Source organism: Hemitrygon akajei, chromosome 2, assembly GCF_048418815.1.
Source record: "Hemitrygon akajei chromosome 2, sHemAka1.3, whole genome shotgun sequence".
In the NCBI taxonomy this organism is placed as follows: domain Eukaryota; kingdom Metazoa; phylum Chordata; class Chondrichthyes; order Myliobatiformes; family Dasyatidae; genus Hemitrygon; species Hemitrygon akajei.
In genome coordinates, this window is record NC_133125.1 from 130458047 (window position 1) to 130477304 (window position 19258).

The following is a 19258-nucleotide window of genomic DNA, read 5'->3' on the forward strand; positions in this document are numbered from 1 at the left end:
TATTTCATTGGGTTAGGGGATGGATGGGGAATTGGGAACAATTGCTTTGGTCTTGCAGAACGGCAGCAGAGGCTCAAGGAGATAAGCTAAGATGAGATAAAACTTCGTTTATCCTGAAGGAAATTATTGTTGCAAGGTTGCTCAGTCAGAAATATATACTTTAAAATGCAAAATGTAAGCATTGAGATATGAAAAATACAGAATGTGCATTAATAAGTAATAGTGAAAAATACAGATGTGCAATGAAACCATATATTTATATACGCAAGGAGAAAGGATCTCCTGTGGTGTTCAGTGGTCCACCTTGGTGGAATCAGTCTGTTATGAAAGGCGCTTCTCTGTTTGTCCATGGAGAGGGTGAGAGGGATTGTCCATAATGCTCTGTAGATTCTGCAGCATCATCCTCTCAGACACAACCACCAGGGAATCCAGAACAGAACCAGTCTTCCTGACAACCTTATCACCCTGCTGCCCCAGCAGACTACAGCGTAGAATAGAATGCTGACCACCACTGCAGACATTGAATGACTGGAGCCTCCTCAGGGAGTACAGTTGGCTCTGTCCTTTCTTGTACAGAGCCTCTGTATTTTTAGTTTAGTCCAGTTTATTGTCCAGGTGTTCTCCCAGATGTTTGTAATCCTGGATATCTTCCACATCTGTTCCCTTGATGGAGATGGGGTTGCAGGGTGTTCTCACCTTCCTGAAGTCCACCACCTACTCCTTGGTCTTAGTGATGTTGAGCTGCAGGTGATTCAGCCCACACCACTCAACAAAGTTGTCCACCACTCTTCTGTACTCAGCCTCTTGACCTGGCTGATACAGCCCACAACTGCTGAATCGTCTGAAACCTTCTGCAGGCGGAGTATCTGGTGTCCGAGGTGTAGATGGTGAACAGGACAGCCCCCTGAGGTGTCCCTGTGCTGCTAACCACAGTACCTGATACACAGTTCTGCAATCTCACATACTGTGGCTGTCTGGACAGGTAGTCTGTAATCCAGAACACTAGTGGAGCATCTACCTGCATCTCCATGAGCTTACTCTCTAGTAAAACAGGTCATATGCTGTTAAAAGCACTGGAGAAATCAAAGAACATGATTCTCACAATGCTGCCAATCTCATCTAGATGGGTGTAAGCCAGTTGAAGCAGGAAGACAATGGCATCATTGACTCCAGTATGTGATTAGTAAACAAACTGCATGGGGTTCAGTGGTGGATTTATGATGGTCCAGAGGGGGGGAAGGTTCAGGTGGGGCCTAGCCATTAATGAAAAGGTGGCAGAGTGGCACAGCTGGTGGAGCTGCTTTCCCACAGGTCAAACATGACTGTGTGGAGTTTACCTATGACAGTGTCGGCTTCCCTCATTTCCTCTGGTTTCCTTCCACATCCTAAAGAAAACCGCTTCTTGCACTGCCATGGACTTGACTCTGCTTATTTTCTTCTGCACTAATGTCGTTTTTCACAGTTTTCTTTTCATTTAGCGATGTAACAGGACCCCTGGGCCAATGTGCCATCCAATTACACCCATGTGACCAACTAACCTACTGACTCGTATATCTCTGGAATGTGGGAGGAAACCGGAGCACCTGGATGAAACCCATGTGGTCATGGAGAGACCGTACAAACTCCTGGTAACAGTGGCAAAATTGAACCCATGCCACCCCCAGTAAACCTTTTCTTCGCTATCTTGTATAATTTATGCTGGTTGTATCCATCTGCCCGTGTTGCTGCTGCAAATAAGTTTTTTGTAGTTTTGCGCACTTGACAATAACCCTTGATTTGACGGGCAGGTTGACAGATCAATTGTCCACTGTAAATTGTCTCCAGCGTGCAGGTGGGAGGTAGAATCTGGGGGATGTTGATGAGAGTGTGGGGGGAATTACGTGGGATTAACATAGCCAGGCGCTTGACAGTTAGTGCAGACGTACTGTGCCAAAAAGCCTGATTCCATTCTATGTACCTTGGACTCAACCTTTGGATTATTCGCTTTAGCAACTAGGCAAACATGCTTTAATGCTTTGATTAACTTCAGCTGGGGCTTACACACTTGCAGCTCCTTTGACACGGTAGAACCTCTCAGAAACATTACCTGTGTTGTATTTGAGTAAACCCGATGCACTGAGGGAAGAATTTGTTTAAAAACACTATATCAGTCTTTCTCGTTGCCGAGGGAGTGAGGTAGAATAACTGGGCAATTCTTGCATGAAAGAGGAGCTGCTTTTCATTTTGCAACTGAAGCCGTCCAAAATGATTGACTTATTGTAATGAAATTCTCTCAACCCAAATTATCTGCTCATTCTAGCAATTTCCTTTTCTTCCTCTTACTTCAAGTTAAGGGGTTGGGAAGTTAAAAATTGATGGACTTGCAGCATCACAGTTAACCTGCTTGTTGTTTCGTTTCTCGTCACCCCCAGCTAATCTTTTCGTACTGGGCAAAGTTCCTGACTGTATACATCTGTTCTGATTGTTTGTTGCATTGTGTTGGATTAAAATGTAACTGTATCTGTTGTGCTCTGTGGTGGATAAATTCTTCAGTGCTCTTGCCTCAGTATCTGTGGCAGCTACATTTTTAGCACATGACCCTGCATTCTGTTCCGCCTCTGATAATGATAAAATGATCCCACAGAAAAGAAAATAGCAATCATGGCAACTATTGCAACAGTGTCAAATTATTTGAGATTAGTTCTCACTAAATGGTAAATCTTTGAGTGTTTTTCTTCCTGTCGTGGGCTCGAGTGACCTTGCAGTCGGCTCACATTTTTGCACATTGCCGATTTTGAAATGACCTTATTGGTTCTTTGTCTGGGCATTCCCCTGGCTTTTGCTGACAGCCTTGGCCAAGGCTGAAGGGTCGTAAACTTGCCAGTCGGGAGTCTGCAAAGCATTTTGTTCTTGCTTGATAGCGTCGTCACGATTCTGCAATTTCCTTATCGCTTTTCAAAGCAGCTCAGTGCAACGTTAAGCAAGGGAGTCACAGGCAAGCCCAACATAATTAAGTCATACGCTTCAAGCTTGTTTTATGTGTGCCAAGGAGAGGGAGTTCAGGAGTGGTTTTATGGAGCATTGAGTCGGTGGTTAAAATGGGGACTAAGAAAGGTAAGAAGCAGATCCAGCTGAAGGTAACATGTGGGTCTAATACCCAGGTGCATTGAGCAAGGTGTTCATATTCAATCTTTTTCTAACATGTTGGTGTGTTGAAGACAATCCATGAAATTGACTTCCACCAAGAGCTTCTGTTAATGGATTTCTTCCTATGGGCGGCCAACACAAGAGCCAACTCATGTTCTGCCAGGTTCAACATGTGTCAATGTTGAATGTGTCCTGGGCCGGTGCTACTTCTTCACCTACTGAACCGCCTGTCCAGTTGCAGTTGTTACATTGCTTCTGGTTTGGTGATGTGCAGGTTCAGATAACAGATGGTGCACATCACTCTTTGAGTAGAAATTGTTTGGCCTGGACCTGGATGCCAAATGCACTGCATATTGTCATTTCACTCTGAGGTCCCACTTGTGTCCGATCTTGATGATCCTCACCTCTTTCTGTGCTCCATGTTGGGCAATACATAATTTTCAACACCCCACACTTCTTAAAATCTCTGCATGAGGCCTTGATTTCCCAGTCAGACTCTTTGTGGCCCTTGCATTTGACATAGCTGCCTGCATTCTAACTGGTTGCCCGACTGTTTGATATGGAGGAGCCACTGCGCAGGATGGGAAGCTGGAAAGTCTGAAGGTAGTTAAGTCACCTGGACCAGTTGGAAGAAGAGATTGTGGAGGCGCTAATAATAATCTTTCAATGATCACTAGATTCATGAGTAGTTCCTGAGGACTGGGAAGTTACAAATAACACTCTACTCTTTAAGAAGGGAGGGAGGCAAAAGAAAGGAAATTAAAGGCTAGTTATCTGGCTTCAGTGGTTGGAAAGGTATTGGAGTCTGTTTTTAAGGATAAGTTTTCAGGGTACAGCGACACATGATAAAAATGGCCAAAGTCAGCATGGTTTCCTTAAGGGGAAATCTGTTGGAATTATTTGAGGAAGTAACAATTAGGATAGACAAAGGAGAGTCAGTGGATGTTGTTTATTTGGATTTTCAGAGGCCGTTGACAAGGTCCTGCATATGAGGCTGCTTAATAAGTTAAGAGCCCATGATATTACGGGAAAGGTACTAGCATGGATAATGCATTGGCTGACTGGCAGAAGGTAAAGAATGGGAGTAAAGGTTGGCTTTCCCGTTTGGCTATCAGTTACTAGTGTTGTGCCCCACGGGTCGGTGTTGGGACCACTTCTTTTCACATTGCATGTCAGTGATTTTAATGATGGAATTGCTGGCTTTGTGGCCTCATTTGCAGTCGATATGAGAATAGGTGGAAGGGCAGATTATATTGAGGAAGCAGGGTGTCTGCAAAAGGACTTAAACCGATTGGGAAAAGGAGCAAAGAAATAGCAGATGGAATATAATGCTTGGAAGTGTATGGTCATGCAATTTGGGAGAAGTAATAAAGGACTGCACTATTTTGTAAATGGGAGAAAATTCAAAAATCTGAAGTGCAGCAGGACTTGGGAGTCCTTGTGCAGGATCCCAAAAGGTTAACTTGCAGGTTGAGTTGGTGGTCAGGAAGGAAAATGCAATGTTAGCATTGACTTTGAGAGGACTAGAATACAAAAGCAAGGATTTAATGCTGATGCTTTATAGGGTATTGGTCAGACCTCTGTTGGAATATTGTGAGCAGTTTTAGCCTGTTATCTAAGAAAAGATGCATTAGCATTGGGGAGAGTGCAGAGGAAGTTCTATGAGAATGGCTATAGTAATGAAAGGGTTAACATGAGGAGCTATACTGTCCTTAACTTCCTTTGTCAGCCACGGTTGCCTACCCCTGCCATTTGAGAACTTCTTCCTCTATGGGACATATTTTTTCCTGTGTTTGTGAACTATTCCCAGAAACTTCAGCCACCTCTGCTCTGCCGTCATCCCTGCTAGTATCCTCCGTCAATCCACCTGGCCAGGCTCCTCTCTCATGCCTCTGTAATTCCCTTTATTCCATTGTGATACTGATTAATGTGACTTGTGCTTCTCCCTCTCAAATTGCAGTATGAATTCAATCACATTATGATCACTGCCTTCTAAGGTTCCTTTACATTAGGCTCCCTAATAACATCTGGGTTATTACACAGCATTCAAATCTAAGACAGCCCTTTCTCCGAGTAGGCTCAAGCACAAGCTGCTCTAGAAAGCCATCTTGTAGGCTTTCAACAAATTCCCTCTCTTGCGATCCGATACTAACCTGATTTTTCCAATCTCCTTCCAAACTGAAGTCCCCCATTACAATTGTGTCATTACCCTTGATACATGCTCCCTTTGCAATCTCAACCTCACATCCTGGCTGCTATTTGGAGGCCTATATATGATCCCTATTTTGTTTTTTTTTACCCTTGCAGTTTCTTAACTCCACTCGTAATGTTTCAACATTCTCTGACACTATGTCACCTCTTTCTAAAGATGTAATTCTTTCTCTTACCAACAGAGCCACACCACTGCCTATGCTTTATTACCTGTCCTTTCAATACAAAGTGTATCCTTTGATGTTAAGCTGCCAACTATGCCCTTCTTTCAGCCATGACTCAGTGCCGCCCACAACGTCATACCAACCAATCTCTACTTGCGCCACGAGTTCATCCACCTTATTCTGAATTTTAAATATAGCACCTTCAGTCCTGCATTCTGCGCCCTTTTGAATTTTGCGTCTGTAGTACAATTTAATTCTTTGCTCTGTCTACTTTTGAACCTAATCATTGGCTTCTCCTTCCTTACGTTCATGTTACATCCATCATCTACTCGTAAACTTGCTGGCTCATCCTCAGCTCGATGATTCCCATCCTCCTGCCTTATTAGTTTGAACCACTCCCAACAGTTGTAGTAAATCTGCCCGCAAGAATATTGGTCCCCTTTGACACACAAGACAATAATAAACCAATACCTGTGCCCTTCTGTTCACCCCCTTCCTGTGCAGTCTTCTTCAGCTCTGCAAATCTCTGCAGTTTTCCAGTTCATGAGTCCTGCATCTTCCCAAATTTCATTAATTCACTCTTTTGAGGTCATAAGCTCTTAAACACACTCCATAATCATCGCTATTTCTCATTCTCTTTCATGATTTAACGTTCTCTTTGTAATCAATGTCTTTGGCCACCCGGGCAATTTGTGTGTCTTGGATGGAAAAACCTGGGATGTTCCATGATATCCGAAGTGCAACAGAAATTCTCCTATTTCCTGCTCTAGTTTAGGCCTGAATGCAGGTGGGGAAAATGGAATTCTCCCTTATGGCTATAGAATTGATGGAAGTTGTCTGTTGGCTACTAAACCTTATAGTGGACAGCCCTTTAAGATTCCTTCCTTGATTGCAGCACACAATGGTTCTGTAGAGGGGTGGAATCCACCATGGGCCACTGAGACCACACACGGTAAGTGTGGTGAGAGATTTGTCTTGCATGGAACTACCTCCATGGAAGGTGGCCACAATTGACCGTGATGCTCATGTGGGTGTTTTGTTCCTTATTGATAGTATCCTCACGATTCTGAAGCATCCCTTTTCTCCCTCCAAAGGTGCTCAGTGCAGGGTGAAGTGAGGGAGCCGCAGAAGTGTCGTTGTCAAAGTTAATGTCGAAGTCTAGATTGACGACATATGCACAGGTGTAATGGAAAACTTGCAACAACATCACAGGCACATAGCATCAGATAAGTAGCATTCACAAACATAAATTAGGCATAAATTATACACAACTTTTACAAGAATGAGCCACAATAGGAAGATGAAAAAACAAAATTGATTGTAGTATGAAGACATCATGGTGTGCTAGACTGAGGTAGTGATTAGGGTTGTGCAGGCTGATTAAAGAAGCAAATCGTTGAAGGGATGTATTTGATTTCTGAATAGACATTGAACCCGTGAACATTACTGCACTTCATTTTTATTTATATTTTTTTGCACTGCTTATTTAATTTAACTATTTAATATATGCATATTTAAAGTAATTCAAAGTTTCTTCTCACTATTATTAGTAAGGTACTGCTGCCGCTAAATTAACAAATTTCACGACATATGCCAGTGATAGTAAACCTGATTCTGATTGAACCTGGCTGTGTGGGACTTCTGGCTTTGTTCCTTCAGCCTGATGTTAGCTGCAAGAGGATGATGTGACCCTTGTGGCAGGGATATTGGGGTTGAATTGGTGATTAAAATGGGGTTTATAAAAGTAAGGAACAGAACCAGCTGAAGATAAATTGTGGCTATTGAGCCTAGAACCCATATTTACGGAGTAGAATATTTTTCTTTCCCATGCATTACTGATTTTATACAAATTCTTGCTGCCAGAAATGTTGACAATACACATCAGGTGGTTATCTCCCTTCAAGCAATGTCACTTTGGTAAGCAACCAGTAGACTTCATATGAGCAAACTAGCTAATTCTCCTCTTAATGTTTTCATTTTAGGGAGCCAAGATGCGTGGCCGATTGGGGAGCATGGACAGCTTTGAACGTAGCAACAGCTTGGCATCAGATGCATCTAGGGTGAGTCCTGGTGTCAGTACCTCCTTCTCATTCTCCTTCCATTCCTCATTCCTTCCCCTTTCTCTCACTTTCTGCAATCTTTCTCCTTCCTTGCCTCTCTACAGCTGCTCTCCTATCTTCTCAATCTCTCACATTCTGCCCCTTCTCTCTCCATTTTTCTCCCTCTACCCTTCTCCACCTACCTTTTTGTCTCTCCCTTAACCTTCCTTTCTCTCACTCTCTTTCTCACACACCGTCTTTCTTGTCTTCCCTGTCTCCCTTCTTTATCTTCAATTATCTCTTGCCATTGCTCTTCAGCTCCCTTTCTTTCAACCCTCTCTCTGGCTTCTCTCTTTTTCCTCCTGCCATTTCTCTCTCCTTCACTCATTCGGTCCCTTTCTCTCTCCTCTAACTCTCTTCCCTCCATCCCACTCAGTGTCTCTCTCATCCTCTCTGGCTCTCTCCCACTCTATTTCACTCTCTGGTTCTCTCTCTCACACTCTCTCTTACTGTCTTTCACTCTTTCTCCTTCAGTCTCTCCCTACTCTTTCACTCTGTCCCTCTCACACACTTCTCTCCTTCTCCTCTGCCCCTCCCACTTTCTCTGTATTCCCCATCACTCTCTCCTGCTCTTTCCCTTCTCCTCTTTTCCCTCTCTCATACAAACACATACACTCCCCCTCTCCTTTCCATTTCTCTTCTCTCTCTGCCATTCTTCTGCCTCATCTCACTCTTCTCTCTCTTTTTCTCTCTCTCTACTCTCTCTTTCGTCCCTTTCTCCCTCCCTTCCCTCTCCCTCCCTCCCTCCCCTTTCCCTCCCTCCCCTGTCCTTCCCTCCCCTCTCCATTCCCCATCTCTCTCTCTACCCCCTCTCTCTCCCTCCCCTCCCCCCTCTCTCCCCCACCTCTTTCTCCCCTGTCTTAATCCCTTCTCTCTTCCCCTCTCTCTTCCCCCTTTCGCTCCCTCCACTCTCTCCCCCTCCCCTTCTCTCTCCTTTCTCCTCTCTCTCTCTCCCCCCTCCCTCCACTACTTTGATCGGGGTGGACCAGTGACGCTTTCAGACGACTCACTCTAGTTCGGATACTTTCCATGAAGCAGGAAGTTAGCGGCTGATATCCAGGGGAAGTGCTGCAAAAGCAGTTCCAGTTTCAAGGATAGCTTTCAAAACACCCTGTGTAGTTTCTTATCAGCAAAAGAGGGGGGTGAAAGCCTTGTTCGACTGATCACTAAATGCAGAATACTTGAAATTTTAAGTTACTTATCAGCAGTTTGCAGCAATATTGGTAAATCTTCACTGGATTAAGAGCAGCAGGATACAGGAGCTGGCGAGATAGCACAAATTAGCATACAATAGGCGCTGGAGAGTCCGCTGACAGATTTACAGAGTTTTTGTACTGTTGTCTGCTCCTCAGAGCAGGCAGTGTCATTACTGTCTCTCCCTGACTTGCTGCGGTGCTTCTGCACAGGACGGTTCCCCAGGGGAGTCCCCTCCTGGTTCTCCACCAGTCAGCCCCCGGGCATCCCCTCTCTCGTCGCTGGGCCAGGCCTTCGTGGAGCAGGACTCCGACTCACCCCTCTTCCGGCGGCGGGCACACACATTCAGCCACCCGCCGTCGAGCAAGCGGAGGATCAGCTTTCCCAATGAGAAGCCGCACCACAGCAGGACACCCATCGTTCGCCAGCAGTCGGAGATATTACAGAGCAGGTAGGAAGCCTATACGTACCAGCAGGGGGTGGTGAGGCTCTGCTTTTGGGATATGATGACATATGGAATATTGATTCTGTGCAGGATTGTAGAATCATTGAATCTATTTGGCATGCAAGACCAATCAGCCTCATCTTTTCAGTCCTGTACTACTTCGATGTACCTAGGTTTGGAGTGATCTATCCGGATCCCGTGCAACCAGAAGTGTTTATCTGTATCTAGATGCTTGTGACAGCAGTAAATCCATTACCCTTTCCCCAAAATCCCGCAAGTTATTTTTTCTGAAATCTCTGATGCCTGCCTTAAGAACAGAGGTTTGCGGATCAACGCTTGTCTCTGATAAAAATGTTGTCTTCCAATACGTTCCTGCATTGTTGCCTTGTTTTGTGGAACTGTTTATCTTGAGAGCTACAGTGATGATGGTCTTTTCTTAAAGCTTACATTGGCTTCGTGGTGACTGAAGCAACTCCGGCGATCAGATCGGGTTAATTGTCACTGATGTATGTTGTGATTTTTCTTTTGTGTTTTATGGCAGCAGTGCAGTTCAAGACACAAAAAAATCACTATAGGTTACTGAATCAGAATCAGGTTTAATATCACCAGCAGATGTCATGAAAGTTGTTGTCTTTGTGGCAGTGGTATAGTGCAATGCATAATAACAGAGAAAGAAACTGTGAATTACAGTAAGTATGTATATATGTTAAATTAAAAGTAGTGCAAGAAATAGAAATAAAAAGTAGTGAGGTAGTGTTCATGGGTTCAATGTCCATTCAGAAATCAGATGGCAAAGTGGAAGAGGAGGTTCCTGAATCCCCTTCGGGATTCTGTACTTCTTTCTTGATGGTAACAATGAGAAGAGGGCATGTCCTGGGTGGTATGGGCCCTTAGTGCTGGACACTGCCTTTTTCAGGCACTGCTCCTTGAAGATCTCTTGGATACAATGGAGGCTCCATGATGGAGCTGACCTAATTTTAATAAATAAATGGATGGATGGATAGATAAATTCATTCATTCGTGAATTGTGTGGAAGAAGAATAGAGTAGTGGTGGTGTTGACGGATTCATGGAAAATTCCAAAATCTGATGGCAGGGAGGAAGAAGCTAAAATGTTGGGTGTGGGTCTTCTGGCTCCTGTACCTACTCCCTGATGGTAATTTCAATAAGATATTGTTACCAAACGAGAACAGCAGTTGTTAAGTGAAAAAGACTAAAAATTAAAAGTTTATAGGAATTAGTTTATGTATATACAAACTATATCAGAAGTGGTAACCCTCATAAGGCAATTTTAAGCCTCATCTGGACACCCCTGGACCATTCCATCTCCTTCCTTGATTCATTCCCACTGTGTTAGATTCAAAGTCCTTCTTTGCATGAGTTTGCAGGAATATTGCAAGCTTCATGTACTGTGTATTCAGTAACCTGGTAAGTTGCTGATAATATTAATAACTGTGTGAAAGGCCGAGTGCCTATCTGTCACACACCTTGCATGCTCACTGTCAGTCTTTGCAAAGGCAAGAAGCGATCTTCTGGGATTTTGGAAGGAACACTGAGACAGTGTCAACAGTAACACTGAGACTTAAACTTACTTACAACAACAATTACATTCTGACCTCAGCAGTTTTATACCAACCCTGCCTGGCTAGAATAGCCCCTAGAGATAACTTTAAAAAAATGATTCAGTAAATGGAATGTGCCATGTTTCAGACATGTGATGCTTCAGCAGATTAGCTAATAGGTACCGAGTGTTGTTCTAAGTGATAAATATTAACCCAGGTAACCAACAAGACAAAAAGAAAATTTGCAAATATAGCATGCTAGCCCGAATTCAATTGAGTTATATGGGACCATTGTACTGAACTAGAGATATGATTCTGCATTCATGCAAAATAACAATAAGAATTCAACTGTCTTAATTGTCTCAGCTTATGAGGAGAAGTTTGCCTTTTCACTGCTTCTAATGTAGCTGGAAGCTAGCCCTTAGTATTAGTTGCTGTGGTTTAGATGCAAGAAAAGTTGAGTCTTTTCCTTAGTGATTGTTTTTAAGGCTTTATTTCATAAGGTACAGTCGCACATTACAGATATGTCACAAACTGCTTTCTCTACAGATAAGGCAAAAGCTTACTGACTAACTCAATTTTGTCTTTGAATCTCATGTCTCTAGAACAGATTTCCAATTGCATAACTTTTCATGGAAACTGAATAATGGTCATCAATATGTTTTTAATTTCTTTTTGAATGTTTAGAAGTTTTACTATTAATTTTGCAATGCTGTTGTGCGCTAAACTAAAATAGAATCAATGACTAGCAAATAAAGAAGCAATTATTTTGATGGTTAAATTCCACTTATTGGCTCATTCGATGGTAATTTTTTTTATTGAACTGTAATTCTTTCAATTTTTTTATCAATAATTTTCTCACTGATGTTTGTACCACAAGCTCAAGATAGCAAAGTGAACATTTCCCAAGTTTTACTCATCATTATACTGTGAGACTGGGTGCAGTCAGCTGCAGACTTGTCTGTCATGTAATTTTTGCTCTCTTCCAAGTGTCCTGTGAGTCATTTCTGTGTGATTGTATGACTGGAAACTAGGTTCAGAGCATGGTCAGAGCTGTCTGTTTTTCATTCTGCTTCCTGAAGGGAAATCCAGTAAGTAGTTACAAACCACAGCATGCCGATACTAATGAATTATAGAAGATGACTTTTGAACAACATGCCTTGATCTTTTTTGAACTACCACAGGGATCTGTGAATACGCAACGTTGAGAAATGCATGCTGCTTTCGAGCCCTAATACCCTTTGGCTGAGCATAGAGAGGGAAAATCAAAAAGCAGGCCATTCCCTGGTTGAGCAGTACGACACCCGTGGGAAGAATTGGCAAAGATCTGCAAACAGCCCGATTCCGCAACTTCTCAGTCAGAAAGTCATGTAGGAACATCCTAAAAAAAAGCAGAGAAAATAACTAAAAGGATTTTTTTAAAGTTTAGAAATACCATGCTAGAGATACAAACCAGCATGCTTCACATTCTTCCATTCTCCTGATTTGTGTTCTGAGCCCTGAGCAGAAATTCTGAAACAGTTCATTTGCGCATCCACTTAAAAATAAAAAGGATGACCTCTTGACCTTATCCGTTGTTTAAGTCTAATCTGCAGTTTTTCATTGTAAGTTATATAAATATTAATATTAACATTTAAAACATTTCACTGCTTCATAAAAAGTTTTGAAGTCCAAAGCACAAAAGAACATCAAACAAATCTAATAAGATGTTAAATAAATGCTCCAGAAAGTCATATAATTTGAAAAATTTAACATTTTCAAAAAATAAAAGCCAGAGATTCTGACAGCTTTCACAAAATTGGCTCCATAAATCATTTCAGGGCAGCATGTGATATTACCTTGAATTGGTTTTCAAGAGCGCAAAGATCTGACAGACAAGCTGCAGGTGGTTATGATGTTCTGTTAATTATTCACAATACTTCTGCGACAAAGTGACTCCTGGGTATTTATCGCTCCTTAAGCCAGACATGATTTGTTGTCAGCCAAGATGCAGCACAAGCTTCAACGTGACTATCTTTGTGCCTCTCAGCCATGGAGAGTGGAGGACCTCCTGATCTAACTTGACAGTGACATTCAAGGTTCCCAGTGGGGATAATTGGAAGGTGTTCATGAATAGGAAAAAGGACCAGTTTATTTTTTCAGCCAACTGCAACATCCCTTCACCATTAGAAGTGAGTTGAGTTAAGACAGCAAAGTACAGGCCTCCTAATGTAGATAGATTTTAAAAACACAATATGCTGTTTCTCTGGGGTAGTCGATATTTCTCAAACGAGAGAGCAACAAAGCTTATGCATCTGGTGTATTTGAACAGCGGAGACAGGCTCAAGTGCCAAAAAGTCACTGATGTTCTTTGGAGATATTTTTGCAATTAGTGCACCCTAGTGATGACCTTGTTCCTTGTCTCTTTGCCCACTTTAGAAACCTGGACACAAAATCAATGCTGCTGATGGAATTGATGGCTTTATAGCTACATTAGCAGATGATACAAACATAGGTGGAGGGGCAGGTAGTGCTGAGGAAGCAGGGAGCCTGCAGTAGGAACTGTATAGATCAGGAAATGGGCAAAGAAGTGGTAGATGGAATACAGTGTAGGGAAGAGTATGGTTGTGCACTTTGGTAGAAAGAATAAAGATGTAGACTACTTTATAAATGGAGAGCTTTTAGAGTGTAATCTACACATGAACAGAACCCTGTTGTGCAAAGTGACTTGGGAGTCCTTGTGCAAAATTCCGTAAAGGTTAATTTGCTGATTGGGTTGGTAGTAAGGGAGGCAAATTCACTGATGGCAATCATTTTGAGAGGACTAGAATATAAAAGCAAGGATGTTATGCTGAGGCTTGACAAGGTGTTGGTCAGACCACTTCTGGAGTATTGTGAGCAGTTTTAGGCCCATGTCAAAGAAAGGATGTGCTGGCATTGGAGAGGGTCCAAAGGAAGTTTACGAGTATGATCCCAGGTATAAAAAGATACATATATGAGGAGCGGTTGATGACTTTGAGCCTGTACTCATTGGAGTTTGGAATCACATACAAAATGATAGAGGATCTCAGCACATCAGGTCAGAAAGTCTTGATGAAAGGTCTTGGTTGGGAGCATCAAATCTTTGTTCCTTTCCACGGGTGCTGCCCGACCTGCTGAGTTCCTCCAGCATCTTGCGTTGTGTTGCTTCTGCAGAATCTCTTGTGTTTAGGATCTCATTGAAACCTGCTGAATATTTGAATGTCTACCTAGATTGGATATGGGGAAGATGTTTCCAATACAGGGAAGGTCTAGGACCTAAGTCTTGAAGGATATCCTTTTGGAACAGAGATAAGGAGGAATTTATTTAGCCAGAGGGTGGTGAATCTGTGGAATTCATTGCCACAGACAACTGTAGAGGCTGAGTCATTGGGTATACTTAAAGTGGAGGTTGATAGGTTCTTGATTAGTAAGGGCATCAAAGGTTACGAGGAGAAGACAGGAGAATGGAGTTTGAGAGAGAAAATAAGTCAGCCATGATCAAATGGCAGAGCAGACTTGGTGCTTCTATGCCTTATGGTTCTGTGGTGAGTGCTTCGTTGTGAAAAGTGTTGCCTTTTGAAAGAGACACCAGGGCCACGGTCCTCCAGGTATGGAAAAAATGTAAAGGAAAATAGGGGAGCGAACTTTTATCAATATTGTACATCTCTTAATGAATAGCACTAAACATGGAGAGGATTGTGTGATCATTATCATGATAATATCCATACACAAACTGGGATGCTCCTGGAGGTGTAGATAGATTCCTTGCCAGTATGGCCGTATCGCTGCCAGTGCTGATTTAATCCATGTGCACTGATAACATTGGCCACTTCCCGAATGGAATTCCAAATCAGCCCACCCCAGCTTACTCTCACCTCTAACTGGAGCACTGTCAATCCTCCATCATGGACAACACTTCCAACAGAGCTTCACTGACACCCTTTGGTGGTTAAAGATGCAGCTGAGGTGCCGACCTGTACTTTGCTATCAGATGTTTAAGCTCAAGATGCCCCAAATTCCTAGATAAGTTGCTGCTCAGAAACCCCATGAAGCAAATATTGGGCATCCAAGCAAGCATTGCATCTGTCGTGCTATTTTGACTGCAGTCCATTCCATTGTAGCTGGATTAGAAACTGCTGTTAAAGTTCTGACTCTGGGAGACTCCAACCGTGGGGCATTTCCCTCCCTGACTTAACAAAAGCCATTTCTTTTCATCCCAGAATTATAAAAATGCGAAGCATACAGGCCATAAATACTAAAAGTTAACATTATCTCTTAAGATTGTCCCCGAGTCACCTGGAATGGAGGACAAATCCCTCTGCTCTGTGCATCATTGGTGTCTCTAAAAATATCACTATTGAAGAAAATAATTTGGATGTCTATTAAAAAGATTTCCAACGAAGGCTGCTTAAGTGGTTGTGGGAGGGTGGTGTGGCTGAACAGCTTACCTGCCCGATGGTAGAAATGCAGGTGCTAGTGTGTTGGTGGCAGGCAGCTTTTGATTTCTGCAAACTCTGCTTCTTTTGACTGGTACTGAGTTTAAAGGCCCCACTCATTATTGTTGGATGCTAATACAGTAAAATCCAATAATCCACCATCCAGCTTTTCCTGAATTCTGATAGTTTGGCATTAGGCTCACTTGGTACCGAATCCCACGCATTGGTTCACTCACCAGGACCCCGGTTCCCATCGTCTGTTCTACATGTCAGAGCCCTGGCTTCCATGTTCCCTTTTGCTAATAGAGGCCTCGGTTCCCACATTGCCATCTAACTAACCAGGGCCCTAGTTCCTATCTACTGGAGACGGCCTATCTACTGATATCTACTATAAGCCTACAGACCCTCACAGCTACCTGGACTTTTCCTCTTCCCACCCTGTCTCTTGCAAAAAGGCTATCCCCTTCTCACAATTCCTCTGTCTCCGCCGCATCTGCTCTCAGGATGAGGCTTTTCTTTCCAGGACGAAGGAGATGTCTTCCTTTTTTAAAGAAAGGGGCTTCCCTTCCTCCACCATCAATTCTGCTCTCAAACGCATCTCTCCCATTTCCCGCACATCTGCCCTCACCCCATCCACCTGCCACCCCACTCGGGATAGGGTTCCCCTTGTCCTTACCTACCACCCCACCAGCCTCCAGGTCCAACATATAATTCTCCGTAACTTCCGCCACCTCCAACGGGATCCCACTACCAAACACATTTTTCCCTCCCCCCTTTCTGCTTTTCGCAGGGATCCCTTGTCCATTCGTCCCCCCCATCCCTTCCCACCGATCTCCCTCCTGACACTTATCCTTGTAAGCGGAACAAGTGCTACACCTGCCCTTACACTTCCTCCCTCACCACCATTCAGGGCCCCAGACAGTCCTTCCAGGTGAGGTGACACTTCATCTGTGAGTCGGCTGGTGTGGTATACTGTGTCCGGTGCTCCCGGTGTGGCCTTTTATATATTGGTGAGACCCGACGCAGACTGGGAGACCGTTTCGCGGAACGCCTATGCTCGGTCCGCCAGAAAAAGCAGGATCTCCCAGTGTCCACACATTTTAATTCCACGTCCCATTCCCATTTTGATATGTCTATCCATGGCCTCCTCTATTGTCAAAATGAATCCAAACTCAGGTTGGAGGAACAACACCTTATATACCGGCTGGGTAGCCTCCAACCTGATGGCATGAACATTGACTTCTCTAACTTCCGTTAATGCCCCTCCTCCCCTTCTTACCCCATCCTTGACATATTTCGTTGTTTGCCTGTTCTCCATCTCCCTCTGGTGCTCCCCCCCCCCTCCTTTCTTTCTCCTGAGGCCTCCCGTCCCATGATCCTTTCCCTTCTCCAGCTCTGTATCACTTTCGCCAGTCACCTTTCCAGCTCTTAGCTTCATCCCACCCCCTCCGGTCTTCTCCTATCATTTCGCATTTCCCCCTCCCCCCACTACTTTCAAATCTCTTACTATCTTTCCTTTCGGTTAGTCCTGACGAAGGGTCTCGGCCCAAAACATCGACAGCACTTCTCCCTATCGATGCTGCCTAGCCTGCTGTGTTCTACCAGCATTTTGTGTGTATTGTTGTTTGAATTTCCAGCATCTGCAGATTTCCTCATGTTTGCCCTAGTTCCTAAACACTTTTCCACTCACTGGGGCCCCAGTTCCTGTGCTCCCTTCAAATCACTAAGGACTAGGTTCCCATGATCCCTTCTGACTAACCAGGGTCCTGGTTCCTAAGCTCCTTTCTGCTTTCTTGAGGCCCCATTTCCTGTGTTCTCTTCCACTAACTGAAGACCCCACATTACCTTACAATTTCCTGGCGCCCCTGTTCTGTTTAAGCTCTGTTTTCTGCACTTCCTTGAAATGTGTCAGTGCTTTGTTCCCTGAACTCCCTTTACACAAGCAGTTCACTAAAAACTAATGGGCAGATGGGGCTCATCAGCCGTGGTTGGCAGCTCACCTAGGAGAGGCAACTCTCTGATCTCAAATCCCTGCTGCCTTGCAGCAGTACCCACTCATGGGGAAGGACTTGGGAGTAAACTCTGAGGGAAAAATCCGGAGCTGGAGTCCCTAAAGGAGTTGTACATTGAGTTCAACACTGACTGGCAACTCCTGTGACGCTGCTGGTGTATCGGTATCTGCCGTTCCTTTGGCTTCTTCAGATGCGTGGAGAGGGGGAGCTTGCTACACGAGCAACAGCTTGCTCTCCATATCGTACTGCCTAGACTTGCGTATCTAGACAGCTAGGATGCAAGGTCCATGGTCGACTCTGTCCAACAGAGGCCTCATCTCATCAAATTCGAAAGACGTGGATTAAAAATATGTTGGAATATCAATAGAAGTACCATGTAATAATCTGGAAAACCTACTGGTCCAGCACCACTAAAATCACAAACTTACTAGATTAACAGTATATCTGCTGTATGTAAGCAACTCTGTAAAATGGAAAACAGCAGTCAATTTACAGAAAGAAAACTCAAATAAACAGCAGTCACCAAAACTTACTTTAGTAAGAAAGACAAATTTTGACCAAGACGCTGAAGGTAGCTCCCCAGCATAATTTTTTACACTTGGTAAAGAGAACAGGTGGAGTCTTAACTAAACATATGATCTGTAAAGTGGCACTTCTGACAGTGCAGCACACCCACAGTACTGCCAGCATTAATTATTCTGCTGGCTCAGAAGCACGAGTCCTGTTTACTGAATGTGAGAGAAGTTGAATGTGAGAGAAGTGATTTGAGGGAGAGAGAGCCATAGGGAAGAGAGGGGTAGAGATAAAGAGAGGAGGGGAAGAGAGAGAGAGAAAGAGAGATGAAAGTTAGTAGTGTTGTGCAGAGATTCTGCAAAGTGCTGGAAATCGAGAACAACACTGAGGCATCTTGGGAATAAACAGATGCATTTTGGAACAAGACCCAAACTTCAACTGTTTATTCCCCTCCCTAGATGCTGCCTGTCCTGTTGAATTCTTCCAGTATTTTGCTGGTGGTGCTATAGAATGTTGTAGACTACATCAGGACATTGATAGGATACAGAGCTGGGTAGAGAAGTGGCAGATGTAGTTCAGTCTAGAGAACTGTAAAGTGCAACTTGTTGGAAAATTGAATTGAAGGCAGGATTCTTAGCAGTGTGGAAGAACAGAGGGATCTTGGGATCCACGGCCGTAGATCCTTCGAAGTTGCAATGCAAGTTGATAGGGTGATTAAGAAGATGTGCAGTGCGTTGGCTTTCATTAGTTGGGGCAGTGAATTCAAGAGCTGTGAGGTAATGATGCAGCTCAATAAAACACTGGTTAGACTACACTTGGAGTATTGTGTTCAGTTCTGGTCGTCTCGTAATAGGAAGGATGTAGAAGCATTAGAAAGGAGGCAGAGGAGATTTATCAGGCTGCTGCTTGGATTAGTGAGCATGTCTTATGAGGAAAGGCTGAGTGAGCACGTGCTTTTCTCTTTGAAACAAACAACAAGACGTGACTTGATAAGAGATATTTTAGATAGCAGAAGGTGTTCATAGAGTGGATAACCAGAGTTTTTTTTCCCAGGGTGGAATTGGCTATTACAAGAGGACATAATTTTAAGCTCATTGAAAGACATCTTAAGGGGGATGCTAGTGGTAGGTTTTTTTATGCAAAGAGTGGTACGTGTGTAGAATGTGCTGCCTGTGATGGTGATAGAGACAGATACATTAGAGGCATTTAAAAGATTCTTAGATAAACACAGAGATGAAAGAAAAGTGGAGGGTTATGTAGGAGGAAATCATTATATTAAATCATTATATTAAAGGGTCATCATAATATCATAGGCCAAAGGTGCTGTACTGTTCAATGTTCTAAGCAAAGAGGGGAGCAAAGATAGAAAGAGGCAAGAGAGAGAGAGAAACTGAAAAGAAGAGAGAGAGGGAGTACATTGTAAAGTCAACATGGGTTCACCTGTCATTATTGGGTTAACCTGCGGGAAATGACATCCAAGATATCCTTTCTTTTTAT

General features: G+C 43.5%; 1 protein-coding gene across 3 annotated transcripts in view; it reads left to right on the forward strand.

Annotated features, from left to right (window-relative positions):
- tbc1d4 (TBC1 domain family, member 4) overlaps positions 1-19258 on the forward strand; it is a 286904-nt gene that overhangs the window by 208450 nt on the left and 59196 nt on the right. For 2 of the 3 annotated variants that reach the window (XM_073027970.1, XM_073027976.1), the window contains exons 9-10: positions 7484-7561; positions 9007-9245. In XM_073027970.1, coding sequence (XP_072884071.1) covers positions 7484-7561; positions 9007-9245 — 317 coding nt within the window. Of the gene's footprint in view, positions 1-2859; positions 3094-7483; positions 7562-9006; positions 9246-19258 lie in introns of those variants that run through there. The other variant, XM_073027981.1, reaches the window with a different exon arrangement.